Source organism: Heterodontus francisci, chromosome 5 (assembly GCF_036365525.1).
Source record: "Heterodontus francisci isolate sHetFra1 chromosome 5, sHetFra1.hap1, whole genome shotgun sequence".
Classification (NCBI taxonomy): domain Eukaryota; kingdom Metazoa; phylum Chordata; class Chondrichthyes; order Heterodontiformes; family Heterodontidae; genus Heterodontus; species Heterodontus francisci.
The window spans coordinates 104,390,610-104,414,575 of NC_090375.1; the positions used below are offsets into that span (position 1 = coordinate 104,390,610).

The 23,966-nt window shown below is 42.0% G+C and overlaps 1 protein-coding gene across 1 annotated transcript in view; it reads right to left on the bottom strand.

Moving 5' to 3' along the window:
• tmem68 (transmembrane protein 68) overlaps positions 1 to 23,966 on the bottom strand; it is a 51,149-nt gene that overhangs the window by 22,104 nt on the left and 5,079 nt on the right. Inside the window, exons 2-4 of the mRNA XM_068031853.1 lie at positions 22,286 to 22,707; positions 11,315 to 11,482; positions 4,960 to 5,153 (exon numbers count right to left, since the gene is read on the bottom strand). Coding sequence (XP_067887954.1) covers positions 4,960 to 5,153; positions 11,315 to 11,482; positions 22,286 to 22,610 — 687 coding nt within the window. The 5' untranslated portion in view covers positions 22,611 to 22,707. The remainder of the gene's footprint in view (positions 1 to 4,959; positions 5,154 to 11,314; positions 11,483 to 22,285; positions 22,708 to 23,966) is intronic.

A 23,966-nucleotide genomic window follows, 5' to 3' on the forward strand; every position in this document is an offset into this window, starting at 1 on the left:
TTTATCCCGGTCAAAAAGGACAGCTAATGTGGTTAACAAAGGCGATCAAGGAGAGTATACAATCAAAAGCTAAGGCATACAAAGCGGCAAAAACTAGTGGTAGGCCAGAGAATTGGGAATTTTTTTTTAGGAACCAGCAGCGGATGACTAAAAAGCTAATAAAGAGGAAGAAAATTTATGGAAGTAAATTGGCAAGAAATAAAAAAACAAACAGCAAGAGCTTCTACGGGTATATAAAAGAAGAGTAGCTAAAGTGAGCATGGGACCCTTGAAGTTTGTGACTGGAGAACTGATAACGGGAACAGGGAAATGGCAGATAATTTAAACCAAAATTTTGCATCGGTCTTCACAGTGGAGGACACTATAAACATTGCACAGATATCAGATAAGCAAGGAGCTAACAGGAGGAAAGATTTTGTAACAGTCTCTATCATGAGGGACAAAGTATTTGACAAACTAATGGGACTAAAGGCAGACAAGTCACCAGGACCTGACGGTTTTAAAGGAAGTGACTGCAGAGATACTGGAGGCATTGGTTGAAATATTCCAGAACTCACTGGTTTCAAGGAGGGTCCCAGTGGATTGGAAAACAGCTAATGTCACGCCCCTGTTCAAGGAGGGAGGGAGGGAGGGAGGGAGACAAAAAGCAGGAAACTATAGGCCAGTCAGCCTAACATCGGTCATTGGGAAAATGCTAGAGTCTGTTATTAAGGAAGAAATAGGATATTTAGAAAAGCTTAACGCAATCAAACAGGGTCAACATGGTTTTGTGAAAGGAAAATCATGTTTGACAAATTTGCTAGAGTTCTTTGAGGATATAACAAGCAGAGTTGATAAAGGGGAACTGGTAGATGTAGTGTATATGGATTTCCAGAAGGCATTCGATAAGGTGCCACATAAAAGATTATTACACAAGACAGGAGCTCATGGTATTTCTTTTTTTGGGCCTCCTTATCTCGAGAGACAATGGATACGCGCCTGGAGGTGGTCAGTGGTTTGTGAAGCAGTGCCTGGAGTGGCTATAAAGGCCAATTCTAGAGTGACAGGCTCTTCCACAGGTGCTACAGAGAAATTTGTTTGTCGGGGCTGTTGCACAGTTGGCTCTCCCCTTGCGCCTCTGTCTTTTTTCCTGCCAACTACTAAGTCTCTTCGACTCGCCACACTTTAGCCCCGTCTTTATGGCTGCCCGCCAGCTCTGGCGAACGCTGGCAACTGACTCCCACGACTTGTGATCAATGTCACAGGATTTCATGTCGCGTTTGCAGACGTCTTTAAAGCGGAGACGTGGACGGCCGGTGGGTCTGATACCAGTGGCGAGCTCGCTGTACAATGTGTCTTTGGGGATCCTGCCATCTTCCATGCCGCTCACATGGCCAAGCCATCTCAAGCGCCGCTGACTCAGTAGTGTGTACAAGCTGGGGATGTTGGCCGCCTCGAGGACTTCTGTGTTGGAGATATGGTCCTGCCACCTGATGCCAAGTATTCTCCGGAGGCAGCGAAGATGGAATGAATTGAGACGTCGCTCTTGGCTGGCATACGTTGTCCAGGCCTCGCTGCCATAGAGCAAGGTACTGAGGACGCAGGCCTGATACACTCGGACTTTTGTGTTCCGTGTCAGTGCGCCATTTTTCCACACTCTCTTGGCCAGTCTGGACATAGCAGTGGAAGCCTTACCCATGCGCTTGTTGATTTCTGCATCTAGAGACAGGTTACTGGTGATAGTTGAGCCTAGGTAGGTGAACTCTTGAACCACTTCCAGAGCGTGGTCGCCAATATTGATGGATGGAGCATTTCTGACGTCCTGCCCCATGATGCTCGTTTTCTTGAGGCTGATGGTTAGGCCAAATTCATTGCAGGCAGCCGCAAACCTGTCGATGAGACTCTGCAGGCGCTCTTCAGTGTGAGATGTTAAAGCAGCATAGTCAGCAAAGAGGAGTTCCCTGATGAGGACTTTCCGTACTTTGGACTTCGCTCTTAGACGGGCAAGGTTGAGCAACCTGCCCCCTGATCTTGTGTGGAGGAAAATTCCTTCTTCAGAGGACTTGAACACATGTGAAAGCAGCAGGGAGAAGAAAATCCCAAAAAGTCTGGGTGCGAGAACACAGCCCTGTTTCACGCCACTCAGGATAGGAAAGGGCTCTGATGAGGAGCCACCATGTTGAATTGTGCCTTTCATATTGTCATGGAATGAGGTGATGATACTTAGTAGCTTTGGTGGACATCCGATCTTTTCTAGTAGTCTGAAGAGACCACGTCTGCTGACGAGGTCAAAGGCTTTGGTGAGATCAATGAAAGCAATGTAGAGGGGCATCTGTTGTTCACGGCATTTCTCCTGTATCTGACGAAGGGAGAACAGCATGTCAACGGTCGATCTCTCTGCACGAAAGCCACACTGTGCCTCAGGGTAGACGCGCTCGGCCAGCTTCTGGAGCCTGTTCAGCACGACTCGAGCAAAGAGTTTCCCCACTATGCTGAGCAGGGAGATTCCGCGGTAGTTGTTGCAGTCACCGCGGTCACCTTTGTTTTTATAGAGGGTGATGATATTGGCATCGCGCATGTCCTGTGGTACTGCTCCCTCGTCCCAGGGGTAATGTATTAGCATGGATTGAGGATTGGTTAACACACAGAAAACAGAGTTGAGATTAATCGGTCTTTTTCAGGTTGGAGAGACTTAACTAGTGGAGTGCCACAAAGATCAGTCCTAGGGTCTCAATTTTTAAGGATCTATAGGAATGACTTGGAGGTGGGGGCAGATTATAATATATCCAAATTTGCTGACGATACAAAAATAGGTGGGAGGGAATGTTGTGATGAGGACATAAGGAATCTGCAAAGAGGACATAGATAGGTTGAGTGAGTGGGCAAAAACTTAGCAGATGGAGTTTAATGTAGGAAAGTGTGAGGTCATGCACTTTGGCAGGAAGAATCTCAAGGCAGACTATTATTTAAAAGGAGAGACACTTCAAAAAAAGTGCAGCACAGAGGGGTCTGGGTGTTCTTGTGCATGAAACACAAAGTTAGAATTAAGGCAGCAAATGGAATTTTGGCCGTTATTGCTAGGGGTTGGAGTTTAAAAGTAGGGAAGTCTTGTTACAACTCTACAGGGTGTTGGTGAGGCCGCCCCTGGAGTACTGTGTACAGTTTTGGCCTCCGTATTTAAGAAAAGATATACTGGCATTAGAGGCAGTTCAAAAGAGATTCAGTAGTCTGATTCCTGGGATGAAGGGGTTATCAAGAATGGCTAAACATTCATTAGAGTTTAGATGAATGAGAGGTGATCTTATTGAAACGTACAAGATTCTGAGGTGGCTTGACAGGGTAGGTGCTGAGAAGATGTTTAAACCAGTGGGGTAATCTTGAACTAGGGGACACTCACTTAAAACTGAGATGTAAAGGAATTTCTTCACTTAGAAGGTGGTGAATATCTGGAATTCTCTACCCCAGAGTGTTGTGGAGGCTAGATCACTGTAAGTATTTAAGGAGGAGGTAGATAGATTTTTGAAATATCAGAGAATTGAGGGCGATGAGGAGCTGGCACAAAAGAGGAGTTGAGGTCTGGGGCAGATCAGCCATAATCTTACTGAATGGTGGGACAGGCTTGAGGGGCCGAATGACCTACTCCTGCTCCTATTTCTTATGCTCTTATGTTCTTATTCCCAACTGCGAGTGGGGGACAGGCAACCTTTGCTCGGGATTTATGAATATAATTCACATTAGATTCTCACTGCTTGGTCCCTCCTAATAAGACTGAGACATATTAAAACCAATAATTGGAAAATCACTAAAGGAAGCCCATTTTCTACCACGCTCGAGCATGTGGCATCATTGGTCACAAGCATTTTAATTGTGATGGGGACCACAGCTTGTTTAAAACACTCCTACATATTAAAAAAAGATTTGCATTAATATAGCACTTTTCACATCACAACATCCCAAAGCAACTTACAGTCAATAGATTACTTTTGAAGTATAGTCCCTCTTCTAATGCAGCAAACATGATAGCCAAATTGCACACAGCAAGTTCCCACAAACAACAATGCGATAATGACCAGATAATCCGTTTCTGTAATGTTGACTGAGGAATATTGGCCAGGACACAGGGGATAACTGCCCTGCTCTTCTTTGAATAGTGTCAAGGGATCTTTTATGTCCACCTGAGACACAAGACAGGGACTTGGTTTAACATTTCATCCAGAAGACAGCACTTCTGACAGTGCAGCACTCCTTCACTCCTGCTCTGTATTGGCAAACTAGATTTTTGTGCATAAATTTCTGGACTGGAACTTAATCTACAATCTCCTGACTCAGAGGCAAGTGTTACCAACTGATCCACAGTTGAAACAGTAAGATAATATAAATTTAGCGGTACAGTCAGGAATCAATCTCCTGTTGCAGTTAATGTTAACACATTATAACTAGGACCGCATTTGTCAGTTTGACGGCCAATTAAATGTGGTGTACTAATAAAGGTCTGGAGATAAGGATGACAGTCAACCAATCTTGTCTAGTAAAAGTCGTCTGCGCTTGGCAAATGATGCAATCGCCGTGGCAATGGAAGCTACAAAGGGATCCACAATCCACTCTTAGCTGTTCATGTTTGCTGCTATCCTTCCCAGTCTTGAGGGATTTCATTTGGGTAGAGAATATTGAAAGAATAAGGGCAGACACAAAATACAAACTGAAGTAGTAGGTAATATATACCTGCACGTTCCCCTCCAAGCCACACACCATCCTGACTTGGAACTGTATCACCATTCCTTCACTGTCGTTGGGTCAAAATCCTGGAACTCCCTTCCTACCAGCACTGTTGGACTGCAGCGGTTCAAGACAGCTCACCACCACCTTCTCGAGGGCAATTAGGGATGGACAATAAATGATGGCCTAGCCAGCAACACCCACATCCCATGAACAAATAAAAAAGATCCTCTAAATAGAAAGCCATAGCTTAATTGTACTCACCACTTGAGCATCAATTGCCACCTGAGCGAATCCCTTCCGACCACTCCAGAAGATCCTGTAGGTCTCATCACTAAAGAGTGCTTCACGGACTCCACCTGGTGAGATGGCCAACAAGTGACCATTTTTCAAAGCTTTGACACATTCCTCTTGTGGACCATGCATAACACTAAAAACTTCCAACAATAATTTAAAGCCTGAAAAAGAAATTTGAAAACCTGTGTGCACTATTTACTACCAAAGAAAGCAGAAACAAATGTGAAAAAAAAATTCAAGCAGCCAAATATTATCATACTATAGCCTCAAATAAAAGGGTTAAAAGCATGACAACACTGATTAGGCTGACAAAAGTAACGAGATTTGACCTACTCTAACGGCAGCTCTATTGATTTACTGCTCATTAATCACACATTCTTGTTTCATTTAAAGTCAGCCAACACCTATCTTGATATTACAAGGTTATGTATACCCTTGAAAAATTTAGCTCAACCAAAGTTGAACATTTATACAAGCATCTTTCAATAACAAAACAGCCTTAAAAAACTTTGGGTGGGGCAGGTGGGGTGGTTATCAAGTAGGAATTCATCAAGGGGAAATAACCAAAGGCACCGTCAAAAGGATCATGTTTCGGGAAAGTTGTGGGAAGTGAGCAGAAGTATAGCAAGACAATGACTTATAAGGAAATTCCAAGGAAAGCATGGCTCTGTATCAGTGGGAGTGTGCAAGAGTCTTAAGTTGGAGTTAAGAGTGCTGGGGATACAAGACTGTAGAAAATTATGCCAGTAGGTGGAGCGAGGTCATGGAATGATTTAAGGACGAGGACCAGGGTTTTGAAGTTGATGGTTTGTCGGGCAGCAACAAGAATAAGGTGGGGAATATATGAGACAGTATACAGGATTTCTTTTTTGTAGGAAGGAGCTGAAGAGGTCAGTGAAGAAAGTATTAGAGAAATCAACTCTCGACGTGACAATGGTAAGGATAAGGATTTCAATGGCAATGGGTGATGCTCCACAGATGTAAATTAAATTCAATGGCAAAGCAAAGCTGAGCAACTGTCAAATCTAACAGTGCTAAAAGACCTTCACAACGAGCAAATGCACCATAATTACTGAGGATGTGACTAAGCACTCTAACAGATTTTGAAATAAAACGGAGAAAATAAATGGGGTTTGAAAGTTTAGGAAATTGTAAGCTAGTTCTAACTTACAATGAGAGCCTTGGGAGACTGGCATGCACATATTGATCATCAAGTGTTGTGTGGCCACCTCCCCAATTTAGATTTCAATCTGATGCTCCTGCTCTCAAGACAAGGCCAATTTGCAGCCTGGGCACCCAATCATGTACGCGCAAGCGTGGTTCTTTTGCAACATGATACACAGAGTATCTTTCCCATATTTTGGGGATTTTTTTTTTAATGTCGACCTGTGAACCAGAAGCAAGCAGCTCTTCAACTTGTGAGCTAACATGCAGCAGTGTTTAATGAAACAGCACAGGAGACAGCTAACCCAAAGCAATTCACAAAAATCACTTACAAGAAAAAGTGTATTCTAGTAACAATGGAACTCCAGCAGCAGCATTCTCTACATCTGAGGGTGCTATTAGTCACAGAATTGCATATTCAATTTTGACAGCACTATCCCAATATAAACCTCCTAAAACTTTTAGGTAAAACATTGATGTTCCTATTTTTGTTGGTATAATGAAATGGATAATACCTTTCAGAGATCAGTCAGCTGTAGTACATCTTTACAGCTATCTGGAAATAGATGCTTCTGACCAGCATGACCTAAGGTACAATAAGTAATCACTGGAGACAATTTCTAGGCAAAATAGCTCGGGTTTGCTCAATGCAGCAAAAAACTTCAAGGACAGACAATAATATAATTCAACTACACTGAAAAGATAATTGAATAAAAAAATCTCTGCCAACAAACTAACTGCGATTTTGGACTGGAGACCTGCTCTCATGGCTCTGCCAATTTTGCTGTCTATCCACCCACTAAATGGTAGACCTGGGCCAACTTTTTAAATTTCTGCATTCTGTTGTGGGGAGAGGCAGGAGAAATCTATTCGCACAAATGACTCAACTCCCATCCTTCTCCCCTCCACTAAACAGGAGGCAATGGACTTCCCTCTTTCTTGTCAATGGGAAGTACCCAGTGATCACTAAAGTTATTGTTGTCTGGTATAAGGAAATATAACAGAGACAGTTTTTGTTACATCACTGGAGATTAAGAGGTGATTTGATAGCCGCGCTTGTAGTTATGAAGAGATGAGATGGAGTAGCCAGAAACAGACTGTTTCCTGTGACTGACAACTAAGTCTGCCATCCATGTACAGTATGCACACAGTACTGATATCAGTTGAAGGGGAGGCAGCAAGTGGCAATCAGCGAGAGATTTTTTTGCCGTTGCTTGACCTAAAGCAATGGCAATTCAAGAGGTCCCAGATAAAAGTTGAGGATTCCCTAGAGAAGTCCATAAGACTGTATTACCACTATGTCCCACCTCTATTAGGTCTATCCTGACAATGGGACAATATATAAATAGGGATGATGATGGACGAGTCTGGAATGCTGGCTGATTGATACAACTATATCAGGCTTCTGCCCATCTTAGACACCAATGCCTAAACGTTGCCGGGGGTATGGGACAGGACTTTGAAGCATCAACTGGGCTAAGACTGCTAAGGTTCTTGGCCTGATCTATAGTCGACGTATCCATCTAATATTTCTCCTGACTTTGTTCCGTAATGACTATTTAATACTCTAACACTAGCAGAGACCCACAAAACATTTACGGTCAAATTGGTATCTTTAGTACTTTAAGTACAGGATTTCGAGTGATTCTTTCACCAAACACTAACAGAATCAAAATTTCACTCTATAAAAAGCTGGCCTTGTGACTTATAGTCACAGAATATGAAATTGGGAACCGTTTTCTCCTGAGTTGAAAAGGCTGGTTTACATCTGCTGGGCTCAATATTATTCAAGGAATAAGCACTCTATTTCCTTGAAATCTGTTATAAGCATCTACCGAAGAAAAGAGTTTCCTAACTACCAAGCTTGTTCCATGACAAAGTCCTTGTTTAGGATTCAAGTTTTATAGCAACATTATCACTGCTCATTCTTTGAATCTAAGTTTGTGCAGTGGCATGCACATTAGACTGTGCAGAAACTCTGAAGTGTAAAAACTGTTATCACCCTCTTCGTCCATAGAATCAACTCTGATGAATGCTTTCAATTTACCTGACAGCTTTTCTAAAACTTTTTCATTCAAATCCAGTGAATCTTAGCACAGATTTCAAGGGGTCCGCCAAAAAATAACCCATGTGTAGAATGTGGGTCTTGTGCAATCTGCTTATGTGTCTCGCTCTAATGAATATTTACTATACTTTCAAAACCACATTCTGATTTTCGATTTTGGAAATACTTTTGGACTTTAATTGGAATTGAAAAGGCATTTTCTTTCAGCGACAAGGTTGCTGGATAAAATACACGGCAGAGGTCTTTTTCTTTTTCTGTTGCTTTTTCTTCCTTCATACCCTCGTGTTAATTGTACCACCTTGTCTCTAAAGGTCACCTCTTCTCCCTGTGTTCTGATAAGGTGCTAGGAGCTACGTAGATGAGTAGCAGAAGGCATCAGCAGACATATTGTGAAAGTGGTACAAACTACTGAAGAAATTTGCAAGCACTGATGTTTTGGCGTAAAAGCACACTAAATCAGTTATGTGGAAATGTGGACATTTCCTAGGGGGTCGGGGGGGGGGGGGGGGGGGGTGGAACGTGCAACAATGCTCTTATGCCAGGAAATTCTGCACCATATTACTGACAAACCAATACAGTTTTTACAATTCTGTAGTGTTAATATTCTGATCAATTGCTGTTTTACCTCACTGCGCTCGATAACTTTCACTAATATGACTCTCCTAAAATGTCTCTCCAGCCTGACGAAGCAATTCTTCCATTCTCTTCCAAAATAATTTACAATAAGTTTCAAAGGTAACCAATATTGTACATTAATTGCTTAGTTTTGTACATTCCAGCATCAGCCTGGTAAAACCATTTTTTAAAAAAATGGTTTTCAATTGAAGCTATTATAACTCTTAGTGTAACATCCTTGTAAAATATTCCTGTTCTCATGACAAAGAAGTTCAAGGATTGGTGCAGTTCAGTACTATTAGCAATATAACAGGTGAGAACAAAGAACAGTACAGCACAGGAACAGGCCATTCGGCCCTCCAAGCCTGCACCAATCTTGATGCCTGTCTAAACTTAAACCTTCTGCACTTCCGGGGACCGTATCCCTCTATTCCCAACATTGTTTTCTCTCTCGCATCTCCACGCATGCATACGCGCAAATATACATACACACACACAATTTTTTCAGCACCAAGGTGAAAGACTAATTAAGAGTCCTCCAGGCCTTTTTCCAAACTGCACAAATAGTCTTGTGTCAGTTTTGCAAAGTTCATACAAGGATTTCTCCCCTATGGAAATACAATCATTATAATCCCCCAAATCCTGTCACTTTTTCTGTTATAACAATTTCACACTTTCTAAATATGTACTCCCAAAAGTATTAAATTCTGATGTGCTGAGTTGGCACAAAAGTGAGGGTTTTTTTAAAAAAACGCAACAATGTAGAGCATGCAGAGAGATCGCCAATGTCATCAGTGCACCCGAACATTTGTCAGCTTCCCAGGCGGGCGCGGGAGAAACCGGCGGGAAGGAACAGTGAGCAGTCGGGAGTGACGAGGGGGACCGGTGAGCAGACGGGCACAGGGGAGAATGGCGGGATGGAGCGGCAGAAGGGAACGGCGAGCAGATGGGTGTGGGAGGGAGTGGGAAACTGAATGCGGTGATTGAGGGACGATTACAAGAGGAAGCGGGGACTTGGGTTCAATTAATTTCTTGTGTCAAATTGAGCAGTGCCATCTTTATTACTGACGGCTGCCTGAAATGTTGCAGACAGTGATGTTTCAGTCTGAGGCTGCATTTGTGCATGCACCAGTAGTGCGCCACCCAGTGGTTGCGATGTCACCAAATGCAGTATTTTTTTAAATTGGAGTGTCTCCTGACAATGCAGAGCATGACCAGAGTGATCGCCGATGTCATCAGTGCGTGCGAACATTTGCTAGCATGGGTCTGCGCATGCACACGGCGACGTCACCACGTACTGACATCCGAGTGTTGCCTCACCCATCAATGGTCACAATCATCGCCTCCATCTCACCACAACAGTACTCCGCTCCCTCAATCGCTGCTTCTCTTCCCAGCTAAATCCTGTGATCGCAGCCTCAATCGCCGCTTCTCTTCCCACTCATTCCGCGATCGCAGCTTCTCTTCCCGCTCCCCCTGCAATCGCCACATCTCTTCCCCGATCCCTCCCGCAATCGTCGCCTCAATTGTTGCTTCTCTTCCCTGCTCCCTCCCGCGATCAACATCTCAACCACCGCTTCTCTTCCCTGCTCCATCCTGCCACTCCCGACTGCTCGCTTCCCGCCTTGCTGCTCGTACCCCCCACCTGCCCCTTCTCTGGGTAGCAAGGCGGGGAGCAAGCGACGAGCAGTTGGGTGCAGGAGAGAGCGGCTGTGCGCATCTATAGCAAGGCCAGCATTTGTTGCCCATCCCTAAATGCCCTTGAGGTGGTGGTGTGAGCTGCCTTCTTGAACCACTGCAGTCCATCTAGTGCGGGTACACCCATAGTGCTGATAGGGAGGGAGTTCTAGGATTTTGATCCAGCGACAGTGAAGGAACGGCGATATATTTCCAAGTCAAGAATACTATCTGCCTGAGCACAAAGTACACATCATAGACACTTTGTCTTTTTTTGCATTGACACCTTATATTGGATAAAATAGTGCGTATAAAGGGGAGGAAAGTGATCAAGCCCTGATGCATAATTTTGAGAGTTCTGCAACACTTGGACATTTCAAACATTTTAAAAAGATTGACTCATTGTTAAATTTTCTTTTGTCACTTAAGTTTAGTTTCAGTTCGACTGAAATTTTCTTCAGATCATGCTCATACTAAACTCAAGAGTTAATATTTTTGACAACTTTTTCTACTAACTGCTGGTTACCTCACTTTAAAAGTATTTAAAGTGAGATATTGTCACAATATTTGAAGTTATTTAACGAGGCATGTTATATGCAGGCTCAATACATAGCATGATCTTCTACAGATTTTTCTAAACTATAACAGCAAATTGTAAAAAATATACACACTTCAAACAACTGGTACTTCTTAAAGAAATTTCAACTTTTGTAAAGCCTACTTAAATAAATTTGATTTTATAACCTGTTTTACAGAACATATAATCCCAGCAAGAATGTGCAGAAATAAAAGAAAATGTACCTGGTAACTTAAAAAGAAAATGGTCAGCTACAGAGTGGCAGGTTCTTCCTTTTTGGATAATTACTTTTGCTAAAAAATAGTAATAGTCTACCGGTATGGCCCCATGATAATAAACAATCAGGGCAGGCCCTGCACCAGGAATCTTTTCCAATCCATGAACTTCATAACCTGAGGAAAGAGGAACAGAGTTAGCCTAATGCTTACAAAATGTATGTATTTTATGTGCTTATATTGCATTTTGTAGACAGGCAAAAATAAGAGTTTCCAGATTTAATTTGATCTGGGCAACAAATGCAGCAAAACTTTCAGTTATATATGCCAAGCTAGCAATAGCAGATAAGCATTAATGGAGACTTGAGATAGCAATTTAAAATTCAATTAAAATTCAATGGATTGTGCATTAATGTCAGAGTACATTTGTGTCACTCCTTTGACATGTGGAAAATGAGCAAGGCAACGGGAAACCACCTCACATACCCTCTTCCCTAGTCACGCTCATCTCTCCTGGGTGGAGAAAAAAAGCAGTGGACCTGCCCTTGGGCAGATCACCAGCAAGGCACAGCACAACATTTGTTTAAATTAAAGATCGCTATTACTACTTCAATTCAACCTGTACTGTTTTCAGATTTATCATTTCTACTTGTCTAAACTTGCCAAGAAAATCACAAAAACAGTGCCGACTGTGCATTCATTTCCAGATCTGGAATCATCTATCAATTCTTTAGTGGTCTGTACCTTTCCTTTTGTAGAAAATGCTTATGTTTTGGCTAAGTGTGAAAAAACCCTACAATTTGAAAGAATATTTTTAAAAATTATTCCCTTTCATCTTTAATAAATGCTAGCACAAAGTTGAAAGAAGCAACCAGCACATGCTTAGCCAAGATAATTTGTTGGGTTTTGTGCACATATGGCAGTTGGCCAGTTGTACAACTCGCTATCATCAAACTATGTGCAGACAAGGCTGAGGTTTGCTTGATTATTTGAATAAGTTACAATAAGAAATAAAATTTGTTGTTTCACTGTGTTCTGGCCTTTGCGGAACTAGAGATAATGGGGAAACAATTCAGTAAATTTTTTGAAATAATTTTAAATTACTTAACATGATCTAGTAAACACTCTTGCAGAACTGCCTAAGTTCCTGAAATTAAACAGATAATAAAATGTACGCTAAATCCTTCACCTCTCCCAAGAATAGTCAAATATTTTAATGAGAAGGTTGCTTGCACATCTCGAAGAAATTCCTAAATGGAATTGTTGAATTGAATTGTACGCAAGTCCATTAAACACACTGATTTTGTACAGCTTTTAATTGATAAAGGATGCTCTTTCAACAAGTCCATAATCTCCATTACATTTTCATAGTTTTAGGTAAAAACCAATTTACAGTTCTTAGTGATTCTGGCCAACACATTGTTTCTTAATAGCTGTTTTTTGAATATATATAGCTTGTATATCCATTCTTCTGCCCTCTGATCTTGGATTTGCGTGTTTCCACTTCATCCCACATTGGTGGCATAGCCTTCGTCCTACTATCTCGCTCAACTCCATCACCTGTCTACTTCTCTTAAAAGTCTTCTCAAAACCCACTTTTTCAACGAGACTTCCTAATCTCTCATCTTGGTTCGGCATCCATTTCTCCAATGTTTCCGGTTGTGAAGTGCATTGGACTTTATTTTTTTTAAAAGGTGCTTTAATAATGCATGCTATCTCCAAACACTCACAGAAAATGCCTTCCCCCAGTTCTTTCACAAATTCCTCACCTCCCCCGATTAAATCATCTCTACAACCGATTATAGGCCAATTAGCTTGACTTCCGTTGCAGGCAGATTATTAGAACCAATTCTGAGGGATAATTTAGAAAGGCAAAGATTAATCAAGGAAAGTCAGAATGGATTTGCTAAGGGAAGGTCATGTCTGACTAATTTGATTGAATCTTTTAAGGTGGTGACAAGTGGTGAGGTCTACATGGATTTTAGCAAGACTTTCGATAAGGTCCCACATGGCAGGCTGGTCAAAAATGTAAAAGCCCTTGAGATCCAAGGGAGAATGGCAAATTGGATTCAAAACGGGCTTCGTGACAAGAAGCAAAGGGTAATGATTGAAGGGTGTTTTTGTGACTGTAAGTCTGTTAACACAGGGCTCATTACTCAGTCCCTTGCTTTTGAAATTTAATGATTTAGACTCAAATGTAGGGGACATGATAAAGAAATTTGATGATGATTCAAAAATTGGCCCTGTAGTTGAGTGAGGAGGAAAGCTGTAGACTGCAGAAAGATAGAGATGGTCTAGTCATTTGGGCAGAAAAGTGGAAAATGGAATTCAATCTGGAGAAGTGTGAGGTAATGCATTTTGGGAGCTGCAACAAGGCAACGGAATACACAATAAATGGGAGTATACTAAGTAGTGTGGAGGTACAGAGGGACCTTGGATTGTATGTCCACAGATGCTTAAACGTAGGACAGGTCGATAAGGTGGTCAAGAAAGCAAATTAGCCAAAGGATAGAATAAGAGCAGAGAGGTTATGCCAGAACTGTATACAACACTAGTTAGACCACAGCTTGAGTACTGCATATAGTTCTAGTAACATTATAGGAAATGATGCAATTGCACTGAAGGGAGTGCAGAGGATGTTGCCAGGACTGGAAAATTTTAGCTATGTGGAAGGACTGGATAGGCTGTTTATTTTCCTTGGAACAGAGGAGACTGAGGGATTACTTATTTGAGGTATATAAAATTGAGGGGCCTAGATAGTATAGGGACGACTTATTTACAGTAGCAGAGTGGTCAAAAACCAGGGGCTTAGATTTAAAGCAACTGGTAAAAGGATTAGAGGGGTAGATGAGGAAACATTTTTCATCCAGAGGATGGTAGGGACCTGGAACACATTGCCTAAAGGAGTATAGGGGCATAAACACTCACCACATTTAAAAAGTACTTGCATGTCTATTTGAAGAGCCGTGACCTGCAGGGCTATGGGCCTAGTGCAGGAAGGTGGGATTAGGCTGGGTAGCTCTGTCAACTAGCACAGACACGATGGGATGAATGGCCATCAGTGTCACAAATTTTCTATGATTTCTAATTGTTCCCTTGTCTCTGCCTTTAATATTCTCATCCCCACTAAACCAATCGCTCTCTCCCAACCCTGTTCTAAAGCCTGGCTCGGGTATAAAATTAAAACCCGACCCCAGCCAACCCGAACCTGACCCGAGCCAGAGTCCTTTAATTTTTTTCACGCCTGACCCAACACGAATATCCTTCATCCGTTCCGGCAGCAGGCTATTCCTGCAGATGGAGTTGTGGGGAATCATGGGTAAGCCTAATCCCGTGACTTCCTGGAAGCAGCACTGTTCAGCCCAACCCGTGCCGAGCCTAAATGCTGGACTTGGAATATGACCCAACCTGGACACATGCTGTCAGGTTTGGATCGGGTTGCCAGGCTTGACCCTGCTCCTTTCCTGGCTTCAGTTGAGGATGCAGAATTCATATCCATGATTAGTGAATGAGGAGTAAACCATGTCAACATTCAAAATTAGACAGGACAGGTGAAGGAAAGGGGTTGAAAGGATGTGGAAACAGGGTAGGTAAACATGATAAAAGTACTATTTATGCGTGAAGGATAAACATTGACATGGACTGGTTGGTCCAAATGGCTGGTTTCCAAGTTGTAACTTTTAAGTATTTTGCCCTTAAATCAAAGGGGTGTAAATGCAAACTCAGGTGGCACACAACTGGTCTAAATGCTAGGTCCAACTTGACATCAAGCATTTTCATGCTTCACTCTTGTTAGCCAAAACAATTTGAAGATCATCTGAGTGCAAAGACAATCCTTGGCTCCATTTCCCATCAACAACTGCCCCTGTAAACTCCATTCCCCTACCCTCTCGACTCAAACGTCAAATGTGACGAGCCCACAAGCTTCTTTAACTCCAAGATCATTACCAACTTTCATCGGATCTGGCAACAATTAAACAGTTGTACATTAGGTGTATTTGCATTCCTCTTATTTGAGGAAGTAATACTGAAGAAATAAAGATGATTCTTTCTGTCCACCTCCTCAAAGCCAGTCACCATCTCCCTCCACGAGACTACCCTTGCATGGACCACATCATCTATCTGATCAAAGCCAGTGCATTTTCAGCAATGGTTTCTCGCTCCTCTCCAAGGATTTATCCTCAACCCCCTCCTCTTCCTTATCTACATACTGCCTTTTGGTATAATCTACAAGCATGGAGTCAGCTTCCACACTCATGCTGATAACACCTAGCTCTAAGAGTGAGTTTGAGGCTTAATAATAGTATTCCTGCCTGAGTCAGAGGTAAAAGGTCCAAGCCCCAATTCGGATAGCCTGAGCAAGTGAAGACCAGAATGTGGTCTCCAAATACTGGGTTGGCACACAACACAGGGTTCTAGTGGAAGGAATGATCACTGGCTCAGCAGTAGTATACATGTCTGAGTCAGAAGGGTGGAGTTCAGGTGCCAATACAGACTTGCGTCCAGTGACAGCAGCTGGCTCCCCTTTACAATAGAGTCATTGAGTCGTACAGCACAGAAACAGGGCCTTCGGCCCACCTCGTCCATGCCGACTATAATGCCCATCTGTACTAATCCCACCTGCCTGCATTAATTCCATATCCCTCTACACCTTGCTCATTCAAGTACCTGTCCAGATGCCTCTTAAATGTTGCTACTGTTCCTGCCTCCACCACCTCCTCTGGCAGCTCATTCCAGATACCCACTATTCTTTGTGTGAAAAATTTACCCCTCTGATCCCCTTTAAACCTCCTCCCTCTCACCTTAAATCTATGCCCTCTAGTTTTAGTCACCCCTACCATGGGAAACAGACTCTGGCTATCTACCCTATCTATGCCTCTCGTAATTTTATATACCTCTATCATGTCCCCTCTCAGCCTCCTTCGCTCCAGGGAAAACAGACCCAGCCTATCCAATCTCTCTTTATAACTCAAGCCCTCCAAACCAGGCAACATCCTTGTGAATCTTTTCTGCACCCTCTCTAGCTTAATCACATCTTCCCTGTAGTGCGGCGACCAAAACTGCACACAGTACTCCAAATGCAACCTAACCAACGTTACGTACAACTGTAACATGACGTCCCAACTCCTGTACTCAGTGCCTCGGCCAATGAAGGCAAGCATGCCATACGCCTTCTTCACCACCCTGTCTACCTGTGTTGCCACTTTCAGGGAACTAAGTACTTGCACCCCAAGGTCTCTCTGCTCAACAACACTCCCCAGGGCCCTGCCATTCACTGTATATGTCCTCCCCTGGTTTAACTTCCCAATATGCATCACTTCACACTTGTCTGCATTAAATTCCATTTGCCAATCCCTTGCCCACTTTCCCAGTTGATCTATATCCTGTTGTAACCTTAGACAACCTTCTTCACTGTCCACTATACCACCAATTTTGGTGTCATCTGCAAACCTACTAATCATGCCCCTTACATTTACATCCAAGTCATTAACGTATATGACAAACAACAGAGGGTCCAGTACCGATCCCTGCGGCACACCACCGGTCACCAGCCTCCAATCTGAAAAACAACCCTCCACTACCACCCTCTGCCTCCTATCACCAAGCCAATTTTGTATCCAATTTGCTAGCTCACCCTGGATCCCATGTGTTTGAACCTTCTGGACCAGCCTACCTGGCGGGACCTTGTTAAAGGCCTTGCTAAAGTCCATGTAGACAATGTCCATCGCCCTGTCCTTGTCAATCCTCTTGGTCACCTCCTCGAAAAACTCAAATCAAATTCATGAGACATGATTTCCCACGCACAAAGCCATGCTGACTATCCCTAATCAGACCATGCCTTTCCAGATGCATATAAATCCAGTCTCTCAGAATCCCTTCCAATAACTTTCCCACCACTGATGTAAGGCTCACCGGCCCGTAGTTCCCTGGTTTATCCCTGCTGCCCTTCTTAAATAAAGGCACAACATTAGCTATCCTCAAGTATTCTGGTACCTCACCCGTGGCGAACGAGGATACATAAATCTCTGCCAGGGCCCCAGCAATCTCCTCCCTTGCTTCCCAGAGCATCCTAGGATACACCTGGTCAGGTCCTGGGGATTTATCCACCTTAATACATTTCAAAAACCTCCAACACCTCCTCCTTTGTAATGTCGATATGCTCCAGGATATCACTGTTCCCTCCCTTGAACTCACTAGCTTCCATGACCTTCTCCACGGTAAATACGGACGCGAAATATTCATTTAAGACCTCGCCCATTTCCGGTGGCTCCACACATAGGTTGCCACACTGATCCTTAAGGGGACCTACTCTCTCCCTAGCTACCCTTTTACTCGTAATATACTTATAGAATCTTTTAGGATTCTCCTTCATCTTATCTGCCAGGGAAATCTCATGGCCCCTCTTCGCCCTCCTAATTTCCTTCTTAAGTGTAGTCCTACATCCCCTATACTCCTTGAGGGACTTGCTCGATCCCAGCTGCCTCTCCCTCCTTTTTTGTCCTGATCAGACCCTCAATATCCCTCGTCAACCAAGGTTCCCTAAACTTGCCAGTCTTGCCCTCCATCTAATATGAACATGCCGGCCCTGAACTCTTCCTGTCTCACTTTTAAAAGCCTCCCACTTGCCAGACGTCCCTTTACCTGTAAACAGCCTCTTCCATTCAACTTTTGAGAGTTCCTGTCTGATGCCATCGAAATTAGCCTTCCCCCAATTTAGGACTTCAACCTGAGGACCAGTCCTATCCTTTTCCATAACTATCTTGAAGCTAATAGAGTTATGGTCACTGGTCCCAAAGTGCTCCCCCACTGACACATCAACCACCTGCCCATCCTCATTTCCTAAGAGGAGGTCGAGTGTAGCCCCTTCTGTAGTAGGGCCATCCACATTCTGCTTCAGAAAACTATCCTGGACACACTTAACAAATTCTTCCCCATCTGATCCCTTAGCACTAAGGCAGTCCCAGACAATATTAGGGAAATTAAAATCACCTACACCTATCTGTGATTTCCTTACATATATGCTCCTCCACTTCCCCCTATTGAGGGGTCTCGAGTATAATCCCATCAACGTGATCACCCCTTTCTTATTTCTAAGTTCTACCCATATGGCCTCGCTGGACATTCCCCCAGGGATATCCTCTCTAACTACTGCTGTGATGTCCTCCCTAATCAATCGTGCAACTCCCCCTCCTCTCTTACCTCCACCTCTGTCATTGTGTATTAACCTTTTGTATGGCACCTTATGTATGTATGGCACCTTATCGAATGCCTTTTGGAAATCCAAATATACATCTACCAGTCCCCCTTTCTCTACCCTACTAGTTACATCTCAAAAAACTCTAATAGATTTGTCAAACAGGATTTCCCTCCACAACATTGCCCTTTTCGGTCCTTCCATCAGCCCCTCTGCTGCAAATCCCTTATTTTTCACCTCGACTTGATTTCTTCAATGTTGCCTTTGCTGGTCTCATCATCCACCCTCCATAAACTCCAATTTGTCCACAACTCTGCTGCACATGGACATGTCTGTACCAAATCCCACTTTCTCATCTTTGCTGACCTACAATGGCTACCTGCTTCCCTGCCCCACCCCCGTGCCACATTTAAAATCCTTACCCTCCTTTAGAAATTCCATTTCCCCATGTCCTCAATTCATCCGATATTTGCAGTTTCTTCAAGGCCTATACCCCTTCATCCTTGTCTGCAACATTTTGTGCACTGCAGCTTCCCCCACTCCCTCCAATTTGCCCCATGACAGAGTTTTCAGCTACCTTGACCTTGTTCTTTGTAACTGCCTATCAAAATCGCTCAATACCTTTACAAACCTTCCCAGGACCCACCTCTTTGATCAATCTTTCAGTCAGCACTCAATCTCTGCCTTCCAGTCTGGCATCCATTTTTCTTATAGCTAGTTGTAAAGTACCTTGAAATGTTTTTATTGATAAGGCACAAGTTGTTGATCCTACAATGATACATGTTTGGAAGACAATTCTTCACTTAATGTACCTGTTACCTAAAAATATTCGAGGTACTGTTTTCATTCTTACTAATGCTACTATGACCGAGGCAGGAGGAGTGCACTGTTAATTCAGTCACTTCTCCACAGGTCACAGCATATTATTTAAATTTTCCCACTTATCGATTCAGTGAATCATATACTCTATTTTTCCCAGAATAGAACACACTAATCAGGTTTCTTCACTGAACAACAAAATTAACAGTTTATGATAAAACAAGTCTTAACTAGTAATGAAGTAAAACATAAATACACAGATCAAATTTTGAAGGTCCCAAAATTAAATTTTCAACTCCTTTTTTTTTTTAACCTTAGCATCAACACACACACACACACACACACACACACACACACACACACACACACACGTTAACCACTTGCTCGTTTTTGAAGCAACAACAGATGAGATATGTTGTTCCAAGCCAGCATGCAGTTTTACTTCAGAGTACATGTACACAGGTACAGAGGTACACAATAGTTCTTTTCAGGTGGCTTCGAGAATTATTTTTAGCAGGCTTTCTTCAAATACAGGAAACAAGATGAATTGACACATGGACTTCTCAGTCTTTTATGGAATTGCTAGAAAGTGAGCTGGGTTGTAGTCTTCTGTTCTTCCTTAGAATTCTCTCCTTCTGTTGCAGCAAACTTGAATTTTTAAACATTCAACAAGAATCTGGTCTCTTCCTCCAGAAGGTGAAACACACATACACAGTGACACACAACCAGAAAGCTTGTCAGTTTTCTGCCTATTCAGGTGCTCTGCTACTACTGGGCTTGTCCAATCAAAGGAACGCTGGTCAACTTTCTGCCCATTGCCAGGGTTTCCGCTCCATCTCCAACTCGAGCCATGTGACAACCAGCAACACTGTTGCCAAATTAGTTCTTTCAGTTCCCCCCTTGATGGCTTCCTTTCAAAAAAAACCTGATCAAACATTTATTCAGCTTAAACATAAATTCCTTTCAAAAATATTTTTAACCAGAAACAGAATCACTTTCATAACACTATGAATTACAAATCACCGTGAAACAAGCAAGCGGACTGAATTAGTTTCAAAATTAAAATTGAATGACCGTATACATTTGGCACAGTTCCCACGTTACAGTTTTGTTCGTGAGAAAACTAGACCTCTAGTGGATTCAATCTCCGAACTAAACAACATATTTTCAGGCAATGAGGTAATATTTAACTAGCTTGTTAGTGTTTTTCACTCGCGTGATATACAAAGAAACTACAGCTGAAATACACTAGCTGATGAAAAAGGGAAATGGCAACACATCCTGTGGACTGATGTGCTCTACCACGACGACCAGTTGCTACAGCAGCTTGACAACAGGCGCCAATGTCAAAAACAACTCACAGCGTCATTTGTCAGCTTCACATGCAACACCCGTAGCAGAACCTGCCTCTCAAGGATTGGCCTTCACAGCCATCAGCAAAGGTGCACCAAGAGAAGACACACCACCTAAATGGATTGTTTGATGCGTGTCCATCATCTTTCATAGATGGAAGGATGCCAACGAACAGTTGAACTAACTTAAACTTTCAGAAAGCTTTTGACAGTGCTTCACACCAATGATTAAAGACCAGTTAAGAAAAAGAATTGCACTTTGAGTCATTGTTATCTGTAAGTAAAAGTAACAGCCAATTTGCACACAAGGTCTCAAACAGAAAATTAGATAAGTCTATTGATGGTGTTGTTTCACTGATGAACGCTAGCCAGGACACTGGAAGAACTCATTGTTCTTCTTTGAATAATGCTATGGGATCTGCCTGAACAGGCCAGACATGGTCTCTGGTTTAACATCTTATTTATAAGAAGCATATTTAACAATGCAGCATTAGTAGTAGTTGTTAAAGTATGGAAGCGAATAGATAATAGGCTGAAAAACAGGAAACTTTTAAAGCTGCAAAGAGGTTACAGCAGAACACCTCATGGTTCAGTTCTGGCACGGCTTCTATTTTTAAATGATAGATCAATGTACCTCCAAGTTTGCCAATTATGCCAAAATAGTGCACAGTGTAAATAATGAAAAATACAATCAAATTCCTAGGATTTGGATTTTTTAATAATTGGCTCAGCAGCCAATCATAGCAATGATTCAATTTGAATAACTGTTAACATTATAGAAAGAGCAAGAATCATGTGTTAAATGGAAGGCTTATACAGTGACCTGACCAAGAAAAGGCTGTTTTTGTGGATGATTTGATGAAACTGTCAGCCCAATGCTGAGTTGCAGATTAAAAAAACAAACTAAGTAATTGAGTTGCATTAGCAGAGGGAGAGACTTCATAGCAAAAGTACTGAATCTGAAGAATTGATCTGATTTCATCTTGAAAATACTTCCAATCACCTAATCATTAGAGGGATATTATACCAGTGAGCATAAAAATGTCTATTACTAACAGCCATCAATGAGGAAATGTTAGGCAAGTTATTCTTATGTTCTGTGATCTTCAGATGGCCACATTAGGTGTGACTATGTCTATTTCAAGATTAATAGAAAAAACTTTTTACAGAACTGGCACGAGCCTATAACTTCAGAATCATCTCATTACATATAAAATAAGTTTTGCAGACTATAATCAATCTACTCACATTTCACAGATACAAGGTCAAATTTATCTCTCACAAAGCATTTCTACCACAAACAAAATTTTAGTTAGAATTTAGTTTGTCTTGGTGGCTTATTCTAGATAGCCAGCTACTCTTTTTATTAGAGTCCTTCTGAATTCCTCCTTAACCTGAATTTCAATTTTCATCCAGTGTTTGAACTTTTTGCCTGCATCACCTTTAACAGTCCTCTTTGTAAGTTCAAAAACTTTAGGCTGGGTCAACTGGAAATTCCCTTTTTCCAATTCCAAAGGAAAAACAATTGCCTAACATTTCCTTATTGATAACAATGATGATTATGCTATACTCAATAGTATGATTATACCAACATTAAAAATGAAAACTTCTTACCATGCCATATAGTTGCATGTCCATCCCACAGAGTTGCCAATGTCTTTCTGGCACCATCCCAAACATTATTCGAATAAGCCTCTTTCAACTCTCGCTTTCTTTTATACACGTGCAGAAAAAGAATGGAAAGGTACAGGAACAGAATAATAAACAACGGCAGAATGAAGACAATGATGAGGGGTGTGAAAACCCACAAGAGGTAGTCCAAGTAATTCAGGGAGCCTTCCAGGATTTCCAAGCCGGTCCATTTTTCCACTATGTCAATCAAGTAGGACACAAAACTCCCACTTTGCCCTTCCACATAGGATTTATCAGCAGCAGCCATACCAAACCAACATCATCAAACATCAGTACAGACGGTGTTTGGGGATCATTACGACAGGTATAGCAGTATTCTCAAGGCTAAAAAGGGTTCTTGTCAACTGCAGGAACAAAGAATAGATATTTATGATCTCAGCAAATTACAAAAAACTAATATAATTTGAGAAAACTTAATTAATCTTAAAATAATTACAAATCTTACAGCAGACAATATTAGTATATAGTGGTATTACAATAGATCTTAAGGCAAAAAATATGGGGGCAAACTATTCATAATATACTGCATTCCTATATCTTCAGTTGACATCCTCTTACCCAAATAAATCCAGTCTCTATCTACACACAATTATCAATCCTACTGCATAGTACAATTGTAATTTTAACTCAATAGTCATAAGAAATGCCCACATTTTCCACGGTAAGACTGTAAAGCACATGAATAACAGGCTAACAGAGAGTCAAAACACTATTTTAAGACCATTACTACAGTAGTATGAAATTGAGCTGCTCACAGTAAACATTAGAAAATTCAAGAATGTCAATGTTCCCTGCCATCAATAGAGGAAAAACAAATTCAGGAACATGTCAAACCTTATATGTAGAAATTACAACACTAACAGACCATTCAGCACAATCAGATAATAAAAGCAAAATACTGCAGATACTGGAAATCTGAAATAAAAACAAGAAATGCTGGAAATACTCAGCAGGTTTGGCAGCATCTGTGGAGAGAGAAGCAGAGTTAACGTTTCAGGTCAGTGACCTTTCAGCACAATCAGTCTGTGTTGGTTAACACAAATAGCTCGAACCACATTTACACACCTTGTTTCCATATTTCTTCATCCACTTGGCTGATCTAAAATTTTTTGTGTTGACAGTTTCGCATCCTCACAATTTTCCATGTAAAAATGTTTCTCCTGCTCTCTGCTCGACATTTCTTACATTTAACTTTGTAACTATGGCTTCTTGGTCTAGACCTGACTGAAATCATTCCTCTTCTATCTACCCTACCCATCCTGTCATAATATTGAGCACTACTACAATAATATAAACTACAGTGTTCTAATGAAAAAATATTTTTCCAAGTCTATCTTAGTTTTTGTTCATACCAGACAGCATCCGAGTGAATCTGTATTGCACCCTCTCCAAAGCCTCAATATCCTTCCGAGAGGGTGGAAACCAATACTGCACACAATACTTTAACCTAGGTCTTATAAAGGTTGTGTATCAGCTCATACACTTCAACGAACTTTGTTGGGAGGCGAAGTCGAGGCGTTGGAGGGAGCGCACAAACCTCCAAACTACTCATCTACCTGACCCTCACATGGCAAAGTCTGCAGATCACACACTGGACTTACCA